A 16,766-nucleotide genomic window follows, 5' to 3' on the forward strand; every position below is an offset into this window, starting at 1 on the left:
AGAAGAAGTTTTAGTTAAACATTGGTATTTTTGTGAAGCTAAATGAACTAAATTTAAGCACATCACTAGTTACGCAAGTAGTATTACAGGCCACTATTGCAATAAGTTAGAAAGCAAAGAGCTGGGAGTGGTAAGGAGCCAAACCATAAAAACATAACACTTTAGCCGGGAAAACACAAATTTATTTAAGTAAACAGTTATCATGATTTCTTTTAACTTTCACTTGTTGTTGAAATTTATCTGTATTCGGAGCAAACAATAATCTAACATCAACAAAGAGAAGGTGATTCAGGGCTGTTTTATTACCACTAAGTTAATCTCTTTCTCCAATTCAAGGATCACAATGCTTTTTCCGCTACTGCTGACAATAGTTTTGGCAAGATGAAATCTCATTGCTTCCTTTTCCAATTCTGAGTTTCCCATAATACTGATGAAGACTGATACCAGCCATCGCATTAAGATATGGGTACTAATATTCAGAGATAGCATGACTGCCTTGTCTTGTAAAGGTTACCTGTTAAATTGGGTTGTCACAAGTCACAACATGGATTCTTTGCGTGTTATTTTTGCTAAAACATTTTACATATGTGGTTATTTAATGCAGTTCCGCATTTTTCTTATTGTACCACTGTGCTGATAGAAATTTATACTTCACATCACACACAATGTACACAACCCACACCTGTTGATAATTGGCCGGTGGTTGTGTTTGGTTTCATACACAGTTATCCATACTTTCACACCTGGTTTATCGCGACAAAATATAACATGTGTTTTTCCCTCATGTTGCTTGATTCTTTACTCAGATTTCCCTGGCGTAAGCTAATATGGTTGCGCAACGAAAGCGCGGTTGGATTACGCGCTTCTTTCCGCTCACCTGCAGTCTCCCGTGTGACCACACTATTTGGTTTTAAGTAACCTGGTCGCGACTTTAACAACACGTCGTATCGACTACTCGCTCTTGCAGTATCTCCGCTTTGGTCCTGCCTTGTGATCATTCTGATGGTATCTCTGCTAGTCATATGTAGAGGATTTCGGTAGTTTGCACTTTAAGTTTCAGACTTAACTCCAAGAGGCCAACGCACGCATGCGTTACGACATTCAATCCTTTGCTAGCTAGTTCGGGCTCTTCTGGTGGAAGAAACTTTCATCATGGGTATTTGGGCGCTTGAGAAGGAATTGAGGATTTGTGAGTTCCAAGATGGCATCTTGTTCAGGATGCTCCAAATCTTTGGTATAAATATTACATAGTGGTACAGGATCCTAAACTGAGCATTCATTGGGCTTGCTGGGTACTGCGTGCTACTGGACGATGCATTGAGTGTAATGCTCCGTATTCGATAATAAGTCATGAACAGTAACTCAGATCAACTCACATACGGCCCTAGACTTTCACGGAAGTTTTAGATCATGTTAAAAGTTCTTGAGTATGCAGCCATTCCCAGAGAAATGCCTCATTACGAAGGCCTAAACGTCAGGTCAGAAGATGCTACAAGAATGAGCATCCCGGCCCAATAGTGATGAAGGCTCAGATTCAGTCGTCGCCACGGAGAAGGTCTTCGTATCTTTCGGCAGTCTTATGACGTCATCTGACTGACAGAGAAGATCTGGCATGCTTTCGACTTGCAATTTACCAGACTGCTACTTTCTATTATTTGCGTGCTGCGACTTGGCTGTGGATTTCTGGGCTTTCTGGTTAAACGCTCATATTTTGTTTTGGTTCTATTCGATTTCGATTCGGCATGGAAAGGTTATGACGTTATTGCATTGCACTTAGTTGTGCATAAATTAGAGTAGACTAGCTGACAAACCCGGTATTTTTTTGCAAATTTTCTATTAGAAACAAAAACAAAAAGTGTAGTGTGTCAGCAGTGAAGTAATTGAAAAATTTCATTTACCTGTACTAGCGAAAACACCTTTGAAATTTAAGGCGAATACAGTTAATAGCACAAAAGTAATAAATTTAAACGTCATACTGATGCGGCAGTTTTTCACGCATCACAATGTTTATGACATCATATCTCCTGAGCTATGATAGGTAGGTGGTTCCGACAGCGATTGTTGCCTGGCAGTAAGGGATATGTGTGTCAAGTTTGGTTGAAATCAGTACAGTGGTTTAAGAGGATTTGTGGAACATACACTTACACAGATACGAACACATGTTTTTATAATACGTGTGGATGCCGAGTAGTTTCGAATACTTCAGTGGCAATGAGGATACGACCACTGAAGTATTTCATACAACTTCGAGAATATTCTGATTTATTCACAAGTGAAACACAATACAATAAGATTTTAACCTGTTAACAGAACAAGCCTAGAAATCCACAGCCAAGTCGTCATACGCAAATAGCTCAGTCGTCCAAGTCCGATAAAATCCAAGTCCAATCCTTGGCGGATCTTCTCTATCATATGACGTGACAATGCTGTTAGACGAACCGAAGTTCTTTGATACTGGCGATGCTGGTCGCTAGACAAAGGCCTCACACCATAGTTGAGGGCAGAATCGTAGAGATCCCGAGCGCGACGCCTGGCGCGGGCCACGGCGTCTGGCGAGAGCCCACCATCGCTAGTCAGCTTTTGTGCAGTGTCCAGGGTGACGTATGAGTCCCAGCCGGATTCGCCTAAAACGAAGAGCGAAGCTTCCACAAACTGTGATTTTGGTTAAGGATAATTCCGGGCCCCATGCAGCTGAGAAAACAATTCAGTGCATTCAAAATCTCGAATTTGAGTTGCTCGGATACCTGCTATATAGTGCTGACCTAACACAAGTGATTTTTACCCCTTTGGTCCGATGAAGGAGGACATGCACGAATCCAAGTTTGCCTCTGATGAGAGGCTGCTACGGCGTAGCAAGAGTGGATGTGCAAGACGCTATAAATCTTTTTCCAGGTCGAATCTGGATGCTTGTCGAGGGATGAAACAAGTGCAAAGAGGTTGAAAGAGATAATGTAGAGAAATTATGTTACTTTCAACGTCTTCTTCTTCTTTTCCGGGATCCAGCAGTCGAGCTTTCTATTACCTACAGCCCATTTTCTACAGATCATTATGACTCCATCTCTCCATCTGGTTCTTGGTCGACCTCATACATACATACATAGATTAATTCTTGTTCCATAGATCATGAATATGATATTCCGTAATGATGTGGAACGTGTCACTTTAACATAAGTTTTCTTTACACAAAATATTTTTTTACAGTTTCTTCTTTATATATATAAACCCATCTATTGAGTAGAAGGTCTCATCATTCAGAAATTCTTTTAATTTACTTTTAAATGTTGGTTGACTGTGTCAGGCTTTTAATGCTATTTGGCAAATGACCAAAGATTTTTGTGGCAGCATTACCTACAGCCCATTTTCTACAGATCATTATGACTCCATCTCTCCATCTGGTTCTTGGTCGACCTCATACATACATACATAGATTAATTCTTGTTCCATAGATCATGAATATGATATTCCGTAATGATGTGGAACGTGTCACTTTAACATAAGTTTTCTTTACACAAAATATTTTTTTACAGTTTCTTCTTTATATATATAAACCCATCTATTGAGTAGAAGGTCTCATCATTCAGAAATTCTTTTAATTTACTTTTAAATGTTGGTTGACTGTGTCAGGCTTTTAATGCTATTTGGCAAATGACCAAAGATTTTTGTGGCAGCATAATTCACCCTTTTCTGTGCCAAAGTGAGATTTAATCCAGAATAGTGATTATCATCCTTTCTTCTAATGTTGCAGCCACTCATTTCACTGTTATTTTTGAATCGAGACGATTTGTCAATGACAAATTTCATAAGTGAATATATGTATTGCGAAGGTACTGTGAATATCCCGAGTTCCTTAAATAAATGTCTGCAAGGTGATCTTAGGTGGGCTCCAGCTATTATTCTGATGACACACTGTTGTGCTATGAATACTTCCATTCTTAATGACAAATTGCCCCAAAATATGATGCCATATGAAAGTATTGAAGGAAAACAGGCATAGTAGACTAATTTACTGATATGTTTATCACCAAAATTTGCAATAACCCTAATAGCATAAGTAGCTGAACCTAACCGTTTCAGCAGATCAGTGATGTGTTTCTTCCAATTCAATTTCAGAAATTCTGAATGGTCTGCCTTAGCAACAGACTTCTGATCTTAGTCCGTATTTATCAATGGTCTTATGCCATTCACAGTAGTGAGAGTACATGTGCAGAGCACCACATAATAATTTTCTGAAAGACATTATTTACAATTTCATCAGCATAGTCTTGCTTGTTGGGTGTGATTGCTATACTTGTAGCATCAGCAAATCAAACTAGTTTTGCACCTTCATGAATACAGAGTGGCAAGTTATTAAGGTATATATTGAACAATAAAGGACCCAAGACTGAACATTGTGGGACACCATTCTAGAGGATTTTGCTGATTTTTGTAGACTATCTGTATTGTTGATTTCAACCATCTGCATTCTTCCAGTTAATTATGAACCAAACGATTTGTGCACTGTCTCTTTCATACCACAATACTTATGTTTATCTAGAAGAATATCATGATTCACACAATCAAAAGGATTTGAGAGATCACAAAATATCCCAGTGGGTAATGTTCGGTTATTCAATGCATTCAATGTTTGATCAGTGAAAGTATATACAGCATTTTCTGTTGAAAACCCTATTTGAAAACCAAACCGACATTTTGTTAGAACTTCAATTTTACAAATATGTGATACTACTCTTGAATACATTACTTTTTGAATAATTTTGGATAAAGCTGTTAGAAGTGAGATTGGGCAATAGTTGTTAGCATCACACCTATCCCCTTTTTTATGCAATGGTTTAACAATAACATATTTCAGTCTATTTGGAAAAATGCCCTGTTTCAGTGAGCTATTACATATGTGGCTGAAAATCCTACTTATTTGTTGGGAATAAGCTTTTAGTACTCTGTTTGAAACTCCATCAATTCCATGTGAGCTTTTCCTTTTGAATGAATTTATTTTTTTCCTAATTTCAATAGGAGAGGTGGGTTGAATTTCAATTTTATGAAATTGCATAGGTATTCCCACTTCCATATGCTGCCTTGCATTTTCTGATGAATAGCTGGATGTTATTTTCTCTACAACACTTAAAAAATGATAATTAAAAATGTTTTCTACTTCTGACTTCTTGTTAACAAACTTTTCATCGAGTTTGATAGAAATACAGTCGTCCTGTGCTCTCAGTTGCCTTGTTTCTCATTTTAAAATATTCGATATTGTTTTAATTTTTTTATCAGATGTGCTAATCTCAGACATAATGCACATACTTCTGGACTTTTTAATTACTTTTCTAAATACAGTGCAGTAGAATTTACAATTTTGCACTGCTTTGCAATCATTACTCCTCCTAGCTATAAGATACATTTCCCTTTTCTGTTTACAAGATATTTTTATTCCTTTAGTAAGACATGGCGTTTTACATGGTTTCTTACAATTATATTTTCCTGTTTTCTTAGGGAAATTGTTTTCAAATATACTCACAAAGATATCATGAAATAGGTTCAATATTAAGTTAGCATCATGTTCCCCATACACCTCATCCCAGTCCAACTGTTGCAAGCTTTCCCTAAAATTTTCAGTCGTTAAATCGTTAATTGAACACACTACTTTGGAGGAATGTTTTGCCTTACTGTATAGAGCTATATCATATACTGTAACTGCCTGCGCATCATGATCAGATAGACCATTCTTAACAGGAAAAGTTTTTATTTCATTAAATTTATCTTGGTCTATGAAAACATTATCTATCAGTGTGCTGCTTTCCTGTACCACCTGAGTAGGAAAATCAATAACTGGCATCAAATTGAAAGAACCAAGTAATACTTCAAGGTCAAGCTTTCTATTGGCCACTTTCAGAAAATCTACATTGAAATCCCCGCAAACAACAATTTGCTTTCCTCTGTCTGACAGACAGCACAACAAAGAATCCAAGTTTTTCAAAAATAGTTGAAAATCTATACACAGCTACAATTATAAAAGTTCAATTCTTTAGTTTAAGCTCACAGGCATATGCTTCTATATGTTGCTCTACGCAAAATATTTTATTTTCCAAATTTTTCACATTGTGACAGATTTTAACATATATGGAAACTCCTCCTCTTTCCATAGTGTCTCTACTTACATGTGCTGAAAGCTTACATCCACCTACATTTATCATTTGCATACCTGTGACTATATGATCATCTTTGACCCTCTGGATTTCCATTTAATATTCTTCTGGCCACATCTGTAATACTCATCCATGCCATGACCCCTGTACAGCTCTGTCTGGCTGATTTCAGTGTTCTTCTAATACAGTGTAGAAATCATGATTGTACGTCCTCCTCTATCTTCCACTTTGACAAGTTCAGCACTGTTCTTATGTTTTATGAATTGTTGATTTGGTGATATGAGTTAAGAGCCTTGAATAAAATAGTTTAACAATGCAAAATAAGCTCTGTTTGCTACTGTTAGCCTCTTTTCAATTTAATAAGAGATTTCATTTGAGAGTGTGACTGTCGATCTGAGCTACTGAAACTAGACAGTTGTCTCTTAAAGTATAATTGCCCGTAGTTATTGAGGTGGCGTGTTCTCTTTACGTGCTTTTACCTGTATTTTATGTTTTTTCTATTTAATATTCGATCCCATAATCCTACTGGCCTATTTAAGTGCTATGAATTTCACCTCTGTTGCCCTCAGAGTTCTTACGACTATATCCATGTCATCGTCAAAAGCGAGTGTTTGTTCTGTTACCTGGAAGACAGTTCTCTTCAAAAAGTACCTTTCTTAAAAATTGACTTCACATTATGTCCTGTCCTTGTACACCCTGTGAGGTGTCGCTTGAGCTATTTAGCATACCCCTAAGATACTTAAAGTTCGAACCCTAGTGATTTGCATAAGATCACGCAAATTTAAAAAAGAAAATAATGTCACGCACCGGAAACGTCTTATTGAAGGAAAATTGACAGGGGTGGCCGAATCAAGCACTAAAATGCCAATTTTCTGGCTAAAATACGATCAGTAAAACTCAGAGGGTACCAGACTTCGAAAATCCTGATTGAGGGCCCACAAATTCCCATGTGAGGTGCTGATGAGCTGCTTAACATACCCCTAAGATGCTGTAAGTCCAGTCACCTGGTGACCTACAGAGAAAGGAAGCTCCCCATAAGACCATGCAGATTTAAGAAGGAAAATAATGACACGCAATGGAAACGTCTTTTTGGCGGAAACCTGATACTACGGCCCCATCTATGGATATATTGATGAAGGGCTCATTTGTCTACAACAGAAACAAGTGGTCACTACAACAGTTTGGTTTATTACTATAAAGCATCAGCATATAACCACTCACAGAGATATGTATGTGAACATTTAATAAATGGATAAGGGAGTGTGATTATGAAATCTAACCTTCGCATGGGTGGGAGAACACAATAAAAGCATGATTGTGAAACTAAGTTCCGGATATCCTTAGTGACTGTCAAAAGTGTTAGTGGTTAAAGAAAGAACCCGAAAAAATACACTTCTGGAAATGGAAAAAATAACACATTGACACCGGTGTGTCAGACCCACCATACTTGCTCCGGACACTGCGAGAGGGCTGTATAAGCAATGATCACACGCACGGCACAGCGGACACACCAGGAACCGCGGTGTTGGCCGTCGAATGGCGCTAGCTGCGCAGCATTTGTGCACCGCCGCCGTCAGTGTCAGCCAGTTTGCCGTGGCATACGGAGCTCCATCGCAGTCTTTAACACTGGTAGCATGCCGCGACAGCGTGGACGTGAACCGTATGTGCAGTTGACGGACTTTGAGCGAGGGCGTATAGTGGGCATGCGGGAGGCCGGGTGGACGTACCGCCGAATTGCTCAACACGTGGGGCGTGAGGTCTCCACAGTACATCGATGTTGTCGCCAGTGGTCGGCGGAAGGTGCACGTGCCCGTCGACCTGGGACCGGACCGCAGCGACGCACGGATGCACGCCAAGACCGTAGGATCCTACGCAGTGCCGTAGGGGACCGCACCGCCACTTCCCAGCAAATTAGGGACACTGTTGCTCCTGGGGTATCGGCGAGGACCATTCGCAACCGTCTCCATGAAGCTGGGCTACGGTCCCGCACACCGTTAGGCCGTCTTCCGCTCACGCCCCAACATCGTGCAGCTCGCCTCCAGTGGTGTCGCGACAGGCGTGAATGGAGGGACGAATGGAGACGTGTCGTCTTCAGCGATGAGAGTCGCTTCTGCCTTGGTGCCAATGATGGTCGTATGCGTGTTTGGCGCCGTGCAGGTGAGCGCCACAATCAGGACTGCATACGACCGAGGCACACAGGGCCAACACCCGGCATCATGGTGTGGGGAGCGACCTCCTACACTGGCCGTACACCACTGGTGATCGTCGAGGGGACACTGAATAGTGCACGGTACATCCAAACCGTCATCGAACCCATCGTTCTACCATTCCTAGACCGGCAAGGGAACTTGCTGTTCCAACAGGACAATGCACGTCCGCATGTATCCCGTGCCACCCAACGTGCTCTAGAAGGTGTAAGTCAACTACCCTGGCCAGCAAGATCTCCGGATCTGTCCCCCATTGAGCATGTTTGGGACTGGATGAAGCGTCGTCTCACGCGGTCTGCTCGTCCAGCACGAACGCTGGTCCAACTGAGGCGCCAGGTGGAAATGGCATGGCAAGCCGTTCCACAGGACTACATCCAGCATCTCTACGATCGTCTCCATGGGAGAATAGCAGCCTGCATTGCTGCGAAAGGTGGATATACACTGTACTAGTGCCGACATTGTGCATGCTCTGTTGCCTGTGCCTATGTGCCTGTGGTTCTGTCAGTGTGATCATGTGATGTATCTGACCCCAGGAATGTGTCAATGAAGTTTCCCCTTCCTGGGACAATGAATTCACGGTGTTCTTATTTCAATTTCCAGGAGTGTAAGTACGAACACCAGTAGAAACGCCAAAGTGCATGATGGAAGCAACTAGCTGGCTGTGGAAGTTAAAACTGTGCAGTTAGCTCTTGATGAAAGTTAACTAGCATCGCATCCCCGTCAACTCGGTGACTGCATCGACGGTTCATTCCTGCCGCTGGCATACAACTTGAATGTGGAAGGCAGAAGCAGTAACGGCTGGAAATTCTGAGTCCAGCTCACACTCTGTACTCAGTACTAAAGTAGAGACATCCTATTGTGAGTCAATCAGAGAGACCGTTGCAAAAATTTTAAACTAAAATTCTTCCGTGCCGAGATCGCAGAGTAACAGCAGGTCCTCCTCACCAATTCTTACCCCCTGGACGTTTCTGCCAAGATAGGAATCTCGCCGGCCAATTGCAGCAGGCCTTGCAAAGTCCGTCCAATAATAATTTTGTAAATAAGTTAAACAAACTTCTACTCCCCGCGAATTTTGCCACTATTGACCAATGATAGCTTGGCATGGGAAGGAAGGCAGAAAACCTCTCCCACTCCATGGCAGGTTTATAACCCAGGCCTGTCGAGCGGTATACATGTAGGTACATGAGTGAAAGAACACATTATACAGAGATAATTATTGTGAGTCTATCAGAGAGACCGCTGCAAATATTTTAAACTAAAATTCTTCCGTGCCGAGATCGCAGAGTAACAGCAGGTCCGCCTCAGCCATTCTGGTGTCTGCACCAGGATATACACTTTAACTTTCCAAAAGGATCTCTTTAGGCATCATACATTTGAGTTTCATGACAGACGGGCCAGCTCTTGGGCCGTCCAGAGTGAAGAGGTGAGCACAAGTGTTTTCTGTGTGCCTACCTGCTCTGTAACACAACTTTCATCTTTGAACATCTTTCTAGATCCCCCCCCCCCTCCCACCCCCTGGACCTCTCAAGTAAACTTTTATGTCGCCCGAGCCAGCTAGGACGCTTTTAAGGCAGCAGAAAAATATCTGGACCATCACCGTAATAAAAGACAAAGAACAGAAGAAGTACTTATCAGGGCAGTCAATGGTAGTACTGAATACTGTCTGCAGTTATGATGTAGTACAAAAGGGTTGACTACATTGACCATGAGGATGTGCATATAACAATATGAAATTCGTTGCGTGACACGTTCAGAGAAGCTGCCAGGTAAAATCCCTTCACCACTATCATGAATGTCAAAAACATTGTACACTCAGTAATATTGCACAATTGGCGAACATTACCATGAAGAACCCCGTTCCTCATACTTACGTGCACTGTCACTCCAAAAGTGGCCTCTGTGTATGGAAAGTGTTACCCTAGAGCAGTGGTTCCCAACCTGGGGGTAATTTCAAAATATGTCTCTGAGCACTATGGGACTTAACAGCTGTGGTCATCAGTCCCCTAGAACTTAGAACTACTTAAACCTAACTAGCCTAAGGACATCACACACATCCATGCCCGAGGCAGGATTCGAACCTGCGACCGTAGCAGTCGCGCGGTTCCGGACTGCGCGCCTAGAACCACGAGACCACCGCGGCCGGCTGGGGGGGGGGGGGGGTAATTTCATTTACCTCTGAGGGAAATGAAATTTCCTGAGGGGTAAAAGAAAAAACTATTCGACTGTATTTCGTCACGAATCTAAATTCTTTTTGAAATTGCAGAACTGTTATCACTATTTCGTTAGACTGTAATACTGATTACGTAAGTTACAATTAACAACGTTCTTCTCAAGTGCCAGTGTTAACACATGACACAATGTGGTGGAGGTTACAGCTTTTAAAAGAGTACGTATGTAAATAAAATCTTCCTCACAAAGTCCTATTATACTTGCACTTGCTCCCATACATCTATGAGAGGAAATTTGCGATGTATGCTTTTAAGAATGTCATGAAAGTTACTTCTTTCAGCTGTAATCAGTTCCTGAAATGTACCAGAAGTTGCTTCATTATTCACATCACAACACATAAAGGAGCTAAGTGATAATACAACGCAACGGTAAATATGTAATGGTTCCTACACTACTGTAAGGCTTGCTTATTAATAGTGGGTGGCCAGACACATAAGACTGGCAGCCTCAAGTCTTCCACTGTGTGCCAGTTCAGGAGTAAGGAGTCCAGGTGTCAAATGATTTACGAACAGCTTGTCTAGTTCATGCATTTTAACTTGACTGTATATGGGGGTGCAGCGTGTGGGTGAACCAAGTATGACAGAGGAAGCTTGTTTTGTGACAAGTGTCTACCCTCAAAGAAGATAGTTCTGAGATAAAATTGCAGGTAGAACTTGTGATACACCGAGAATTTCTTCAGAATTCTATAAAAAAATGCTACACATGATCTGTACCAACTGTCTCACTCATTCATTAAGAAAATGCCGATAAAAAGTAAATATCGCTTGAACACTAATTAACAATAATAAGAGACACGTTGGTTGTTTTGAGAAATTGCGCAGTAAAGTTTCAATAAAATCTAATAAATAAGGTATTTGGAATAAATGCAATGAGAGTCTTTGATTCAGATAAGTCAGTGCATTCATATACATTAATGTAACGACATATTTTTAAAGTGGAAAATCCTAACCAAACTGTTATTCTCAAAAATTCGTCAATGGTATTTAACACTGTCTGCTTGCAAACATAACGCACTTAATGTGGGTTAGCACTGGCTTACCACTGCTCACTTGCTAGCTAAATTAACGAAATATTATTGTGAAACTTCTCAAGCATACAAATTTAAAAGGTCCAAATTGCTTCAGTTTTTTAGAATCAGGTTTGCATTGACAGTTTTTGCAATGATGCAGTATAACAACCACAAAATTAATGTTTGATTCAGCATAATATAAAATTAATTTTAGGATGCATCTTACTACAGGGAGTACACACAAAGTTAAGGAAAGCCGGTAACATTTCTACCATGATCATGTCACGTGAATACACGCAAAATATGGTAAGGGACATAATTTAACGTTGTCGACGTGCTTAAATAAATGTTCAGATTTACGTGGTTAGCAACAAATTTTGAAGCGCACTTGCGTTCAGGACCTTTCTCTGAGTCTTAGCCATCCGCATCATCCTCAGATTCCTTCAAATCGTTCCTGAAAAGCGTTTTCCTGGTACGAACACCGGAAGCGCTGCTGCTACTGGCAGACATGTTTTTGGCACTTATCACTGTTTACATGCACACTTCCTGACAAAGTTGCAATTCGCGAGGTTGTGAAACTAGGTAGAGCCGCCATTTCTACGTTAATTGTGGAGCTTGACAACTAACATGGATAAACAAAATTGTCGACGTCGTCAACAAGGGGATACGCGATCTGTTGTAAACTTTTTGTTTATATTAGGGATTGAAAACCCATGAAGAGAAGATCACACTTGTAATTTATATATTGGACTGATTACTAGTTTTGGCCAACAATCTAGCCATCTTCTGATCATAAAACATTCTTGATTAGTGTTTATGGCATTACGGATTCACACATCGTGAAAATCTTTTTTATATATATATAGACTGAAGCGACGAGTAAAAATTTGTACCAATGTCGGGAAACGAATCCGGGTCTCGTGCTTACCAGGCTGGTGTGTTACTCACAAGGGAGAGGCACGTCCTTTCGTCTACTAATCGCACGGTTTTGCGGTGCGGTCGCAAAACACAGACACTAAACTTATTACAGTGAAGAGAGACGTCAATGAACGAATGGGCAGATCATAACTTTGCGAAAATAAAAATAAAAAATTATTCACTTGAGGGGACACTTGAACCAATGACCTCTCGTTCCACAACTGCTCACACTAACCACGGGACCTTGGCGCTCCTGTGTTCATACGTTCCTTAATGTTGCATATCTTCGCATGGACTACTCAGTTTGTACATTTTGCTTATTTTTTTCATAGTTCCACACAACTTCTTCCTGTTTTCTCGATTGATCTGTGTTCAGATTTTCAAGGCCTATCCACTGTGCCAACTTATAACTAAATCTGAGGGGGGTGCGATGGGGAGGTTCCCTTGTCAGTAAGCCACCTTCAGACAACCGCACGGATTACCCTGGCACGCCTCCCTCCTCGACCCAAATTCTCACAGCCGCCACAGTCTAGTATAAACACAAAATCATATCTGTATGAGAAAAATAAAGTCTCTGAATCTGTGTCACTGCATTTGTAAAAGTACCTGCACCTGCGTTTCACTATCGACGCTTAGGTGCTACTCCAGAACATGGAGAGCCTCAGCAATTTTGTTCGTGTCTAAGGGGGAATTTACAATACAATGGGGTACAGTGAGAATTTGGATCGAGGAGCGAGGCTTGCCACGGTAATCCTCCCAGGTCAGTGAACTGCTGTCCTGAGATGGCTTGGTGGTTAACACACGTGCGTAATACACATGAGTCCCGGGTTCGATTCCCGGCGTTGACGCAAATTTTCACTCTCCGCTTCAGTCTATATACATAAAATCATATCTGTATGAGACCAGTAAAGTCTCTGAAGTTGTGTCATTTCATTCGTTAAAATCTTTCTTAAAATGACAACATCCACACATGACATGATTAATAATAGCTTGTAATTGTCGTGGAAAGTGAAATTGAAAGATTATCACGAACGATGAAAAGCTGTCTTCCATCATGTGGGTTTCGTCATTTTAAGAAAGATTTTAACGAAGTGTAAAGCTCTAATGGTACCAGCATTAATCAAGAAAGTCTTATGATCAGAGGATGGCTAGATTGTTAGCCGAAACTAGTAGTCAACACAAACACAGAAGATTTCATTTAGGATCTTGACTTCATGGGATTTCAATTCCTAAACGCCGGCCGTGATGGCCGAGCGGTTCTAGGCGCTACAGTCTGTAACCGCACGACCGCTACGGTCGCAGGTTCGAATCCTGCCTCGGGCATGGATGTGTGTGATGTCCTTAGGTTAGTTAGGTTTAAGTAGTTCTAAGTTCTAGGGGACTGATGACCTCAGAAGTTAAGTCCCATAGCGCTCAGAGCCATTTGATTTTTGAATTCCTAAACATAAATAATATCGACAAAGCACATTACTGATGTTTTACACACAATAACTCTGTTTTCCTTTAGCTGTCCCTTACCATTGTTTAAAACCGAGCGCAGCGTTTCCCTTTCGTCATTTTAAAAATAAAAGTTTAGTTAGACTATGGTAAGAGGACGCCCGTCCGGTTAGCCGTGCGGTCTAATGCACAGCTTTCCGGGCGGGAAGGCATGCCGTTCCCCGGCACGAATACACCCGGCGGATTAGTGTTGAGGTCCGGTGTGCCGGCCAGCCAGTGGATGGTTTTTAAGGCGGTTTTCCATCTGCCTCGGCGAATGCGGGCTGGTTCCCCTTATTCCGCCTCAGTTACACTATGTCAGCGACTGTTGCGCAAACACTGTCTCCACGTATGCGTACACCATAATTACTCTACAACGCAAACATTTGGGGGGGGGGGGGGAATGTCCATTGGTGGGGGCCGAACCCCACAGTAACCCTGGGTTCAGAGTGGGGCGGCCGTGGGGTGAGTGGACTGCTGTAGCCTGTTGTGGGGTTGTGTACGAATGAGGGCTACGGCGGGGACGAAGCCTCTCCGTCGTTTCTAGGTCCCCAGTTCCATACAATACAATAAAATGGTAAGTGGAGAAAAAGGGGTAGTAGCTAATACCTGATTGTCCTCATGGTGAAAGTATCTAACGAAAATTGTATCCTTTTATTCTGTGAAAGTATCAGTGATAAGATTGTTCTAAATTAATTATTCAGCAAACCTGTATCTGACTGCGTCTGTGAACTTGTTTCTTGCACTCCTCCATTTTGCCAGAAATGCAACATGTATTTGACTTAACAATAAAATTTAAGAGAATAATGCCGTTTGTGCAATGGCATTAAGATGGTAATGGAAAATTAACTTTTGGCCCTGATGTTTACTTGGTTCTTTCATTGGTGGGTAACTTTACTCTACTACTCATTTTCATATTCAGTTTAAGCAAAGGATTTGGATTATGATTCAGGCTGTTAGAAACCCAAAGTTGATTTCAATATATATATTGTTAAATTTTTAAGTCATACACAAAACCTATCGTAGCACGAAACACTCTTACAAAAATTGTACCAAACGCTTACTGTGTCAAACCTTGGACCTACAAATCCTAACTCTGAATATTATCTAACAAAACCAAATTGCAATCATTATATATCTTCTCTCATTTACGTGCTAAGGTTTGGTCTGGGGCAGCGAGCGCGACCTACCTTACAGCTGTCACCACAAGTCTGCTTCCTCCGGGCACCTAGCTGCGACTCCTGCCTTAAAGCTGTTTGCACACGTGTGCTTTCTCTGGGCACCTACCTGCGACCCCTCGGTTTTTTACTGCGCGTGCCCAGCTCTCTTAACCATCAAAGATTCTATAAAACTAATTACTGTTATTGCTACAGAGTATGTGATGTTATTGTTACCGTCAAGATATATAAAAATTTTGCAACAAATGTCCACTGCATACAGTTATTGTGTATTACTTTTCATATTAATTTCCTGCACAGTGGTAATATGGCAACTACCGACAATTTTCTGGAGCTACCCTGATCAGACCTTAGCACATACCTTACTAGGGGTGACAGAGAGGTTGGGAGCCAGCGCTGTAGAGCGGGGCCGTTGTTGGGTGTTGCAGGTGGGCCATGTCCGCGCGCAGCGCCCCGTCGCTGCCGCTGCTCGTGCTGGTGGTGGGGACCGCGCTGTGGCAGGCGGTACCCACCCACGCCTCCTCCGGGTCCCCAGACAGCCCTCGGCCGTCGCGGACGCTGTCCCGCCAGAAGAGGCTCCTCTGGGTCACCAACGACGGCCGCCTAGCCCTGCCGCCGGGCACCTCGCTCGTCATCACGCCGTCGCTGTCGCTTCCCTTCGTGCGGTACCCCCCAGACGGGTTCCTCTCCAACATGTCCATCAGCTTGCCCTTCACCAGTAAGTTACACTGCATTCATAACCTTAAGGTAATAAACTATGTGGCTTGTATGCGAAGAACCTGATTGGTTGCCTCTGTTGTTGTTGCGGTCTTCAGTTCAAGAGGGTGCAGCTTTCCACGCTTGTCTACCATGTGTAAAGCCGTCGGCACACGGGACGAGATAGCTAATGCTGACGTAGCGCTCTACGAGTTTTGTGACGTCACTTCCTGCTATTTCTCGCTGAGGAGCCATTTCATCACGTGAAACAAAATTTCTTCGATATTGTCGCAACGTGTCACGTAAAGTACAACCAATGTTAAGCAAGAACGCACCCTACGCCAAAGCGGAAAGCTTCACCCCTCAGAAAGCAAGACTTCGATATGTACTTGTGTTCAGTAAAACTCAATGTTCGGTGGGTTTTACACTGAGGTGACACATAAACAGATGGCCGTAGTATCGCGTACACAAGGTATAAAAGAGCAGTGCATTGGCAGAGCTGTAATTTCTATTCAGGTGATTCATGTGAAAGGTCCCAGAAGTGATTATGGACGCACAGCGGGAATTAACAGACTCTGAACGCGGAATGATCGTCGGAGCTAGACGCGTGGAAGATTCCATTTCGTAAATCGTAAGGTAATCCAATATTTAGCCACCCACAGTGTCAAGAGTGTGCTGAGAATACCAAATTTCAGCCATTACCTCTCACCAAGGACAACGCAGTGGCCGACGGGCTTCACTAAACGACCGACAGCAGCGGCGTTTGCGTAGGGTTATCAGGGCTAACAGAAAAGCAACACCATGTGAAGTAACCGCAGATATCAATGTGGGACGCGCGACGAATGTTTCCGACAGGACAGTGCTGCAAAATTTGGCGTTAATGGGCTACGGCAGCTGATGACCGACGCGAGTG

The 16,766-nt window shown here is 42.2% G+C and overlaps 1 protein-coding gene across 1 annotated transcript in view; it reads left to right on the forward strand.

Moving 5' to 3' along the window:
• The window catches only part of LOC126262815 (uncharacterized), a 364,801-nt gene that overhangs the window by 317,809 nt on the left and 30,226 nt on the right, over positions 1–16,766 (forward strand). Inside the window, exon 2 of the mRNA XM_049959661.1 lies at positions 15,586–15,875. Coding sequence (XP_049815618.1) covers positions 15,593–15,875 — 283 coding nt within the window. The 5' untranslated portion in view covers positions 15,586–15,592. The remainder of the gene's footprint in view (positions 1–15,585; positions 15,876–16,766) is intronic.

Source organism: Schistocerca nitens, chromosome 6 (genome assembly GCF_023898315.1).
Source record: "Schistocerca nitens isolate TAMUIC-IGC-003100 chromosome 6, iqSchNite1.1, whole genome shotgun sequence".
NCBI lineage: Eukaryota > Metazoa > Arthropoda > Insecta > Orthoptera > Acrididae > Schistocerca > Schistocerca nitens.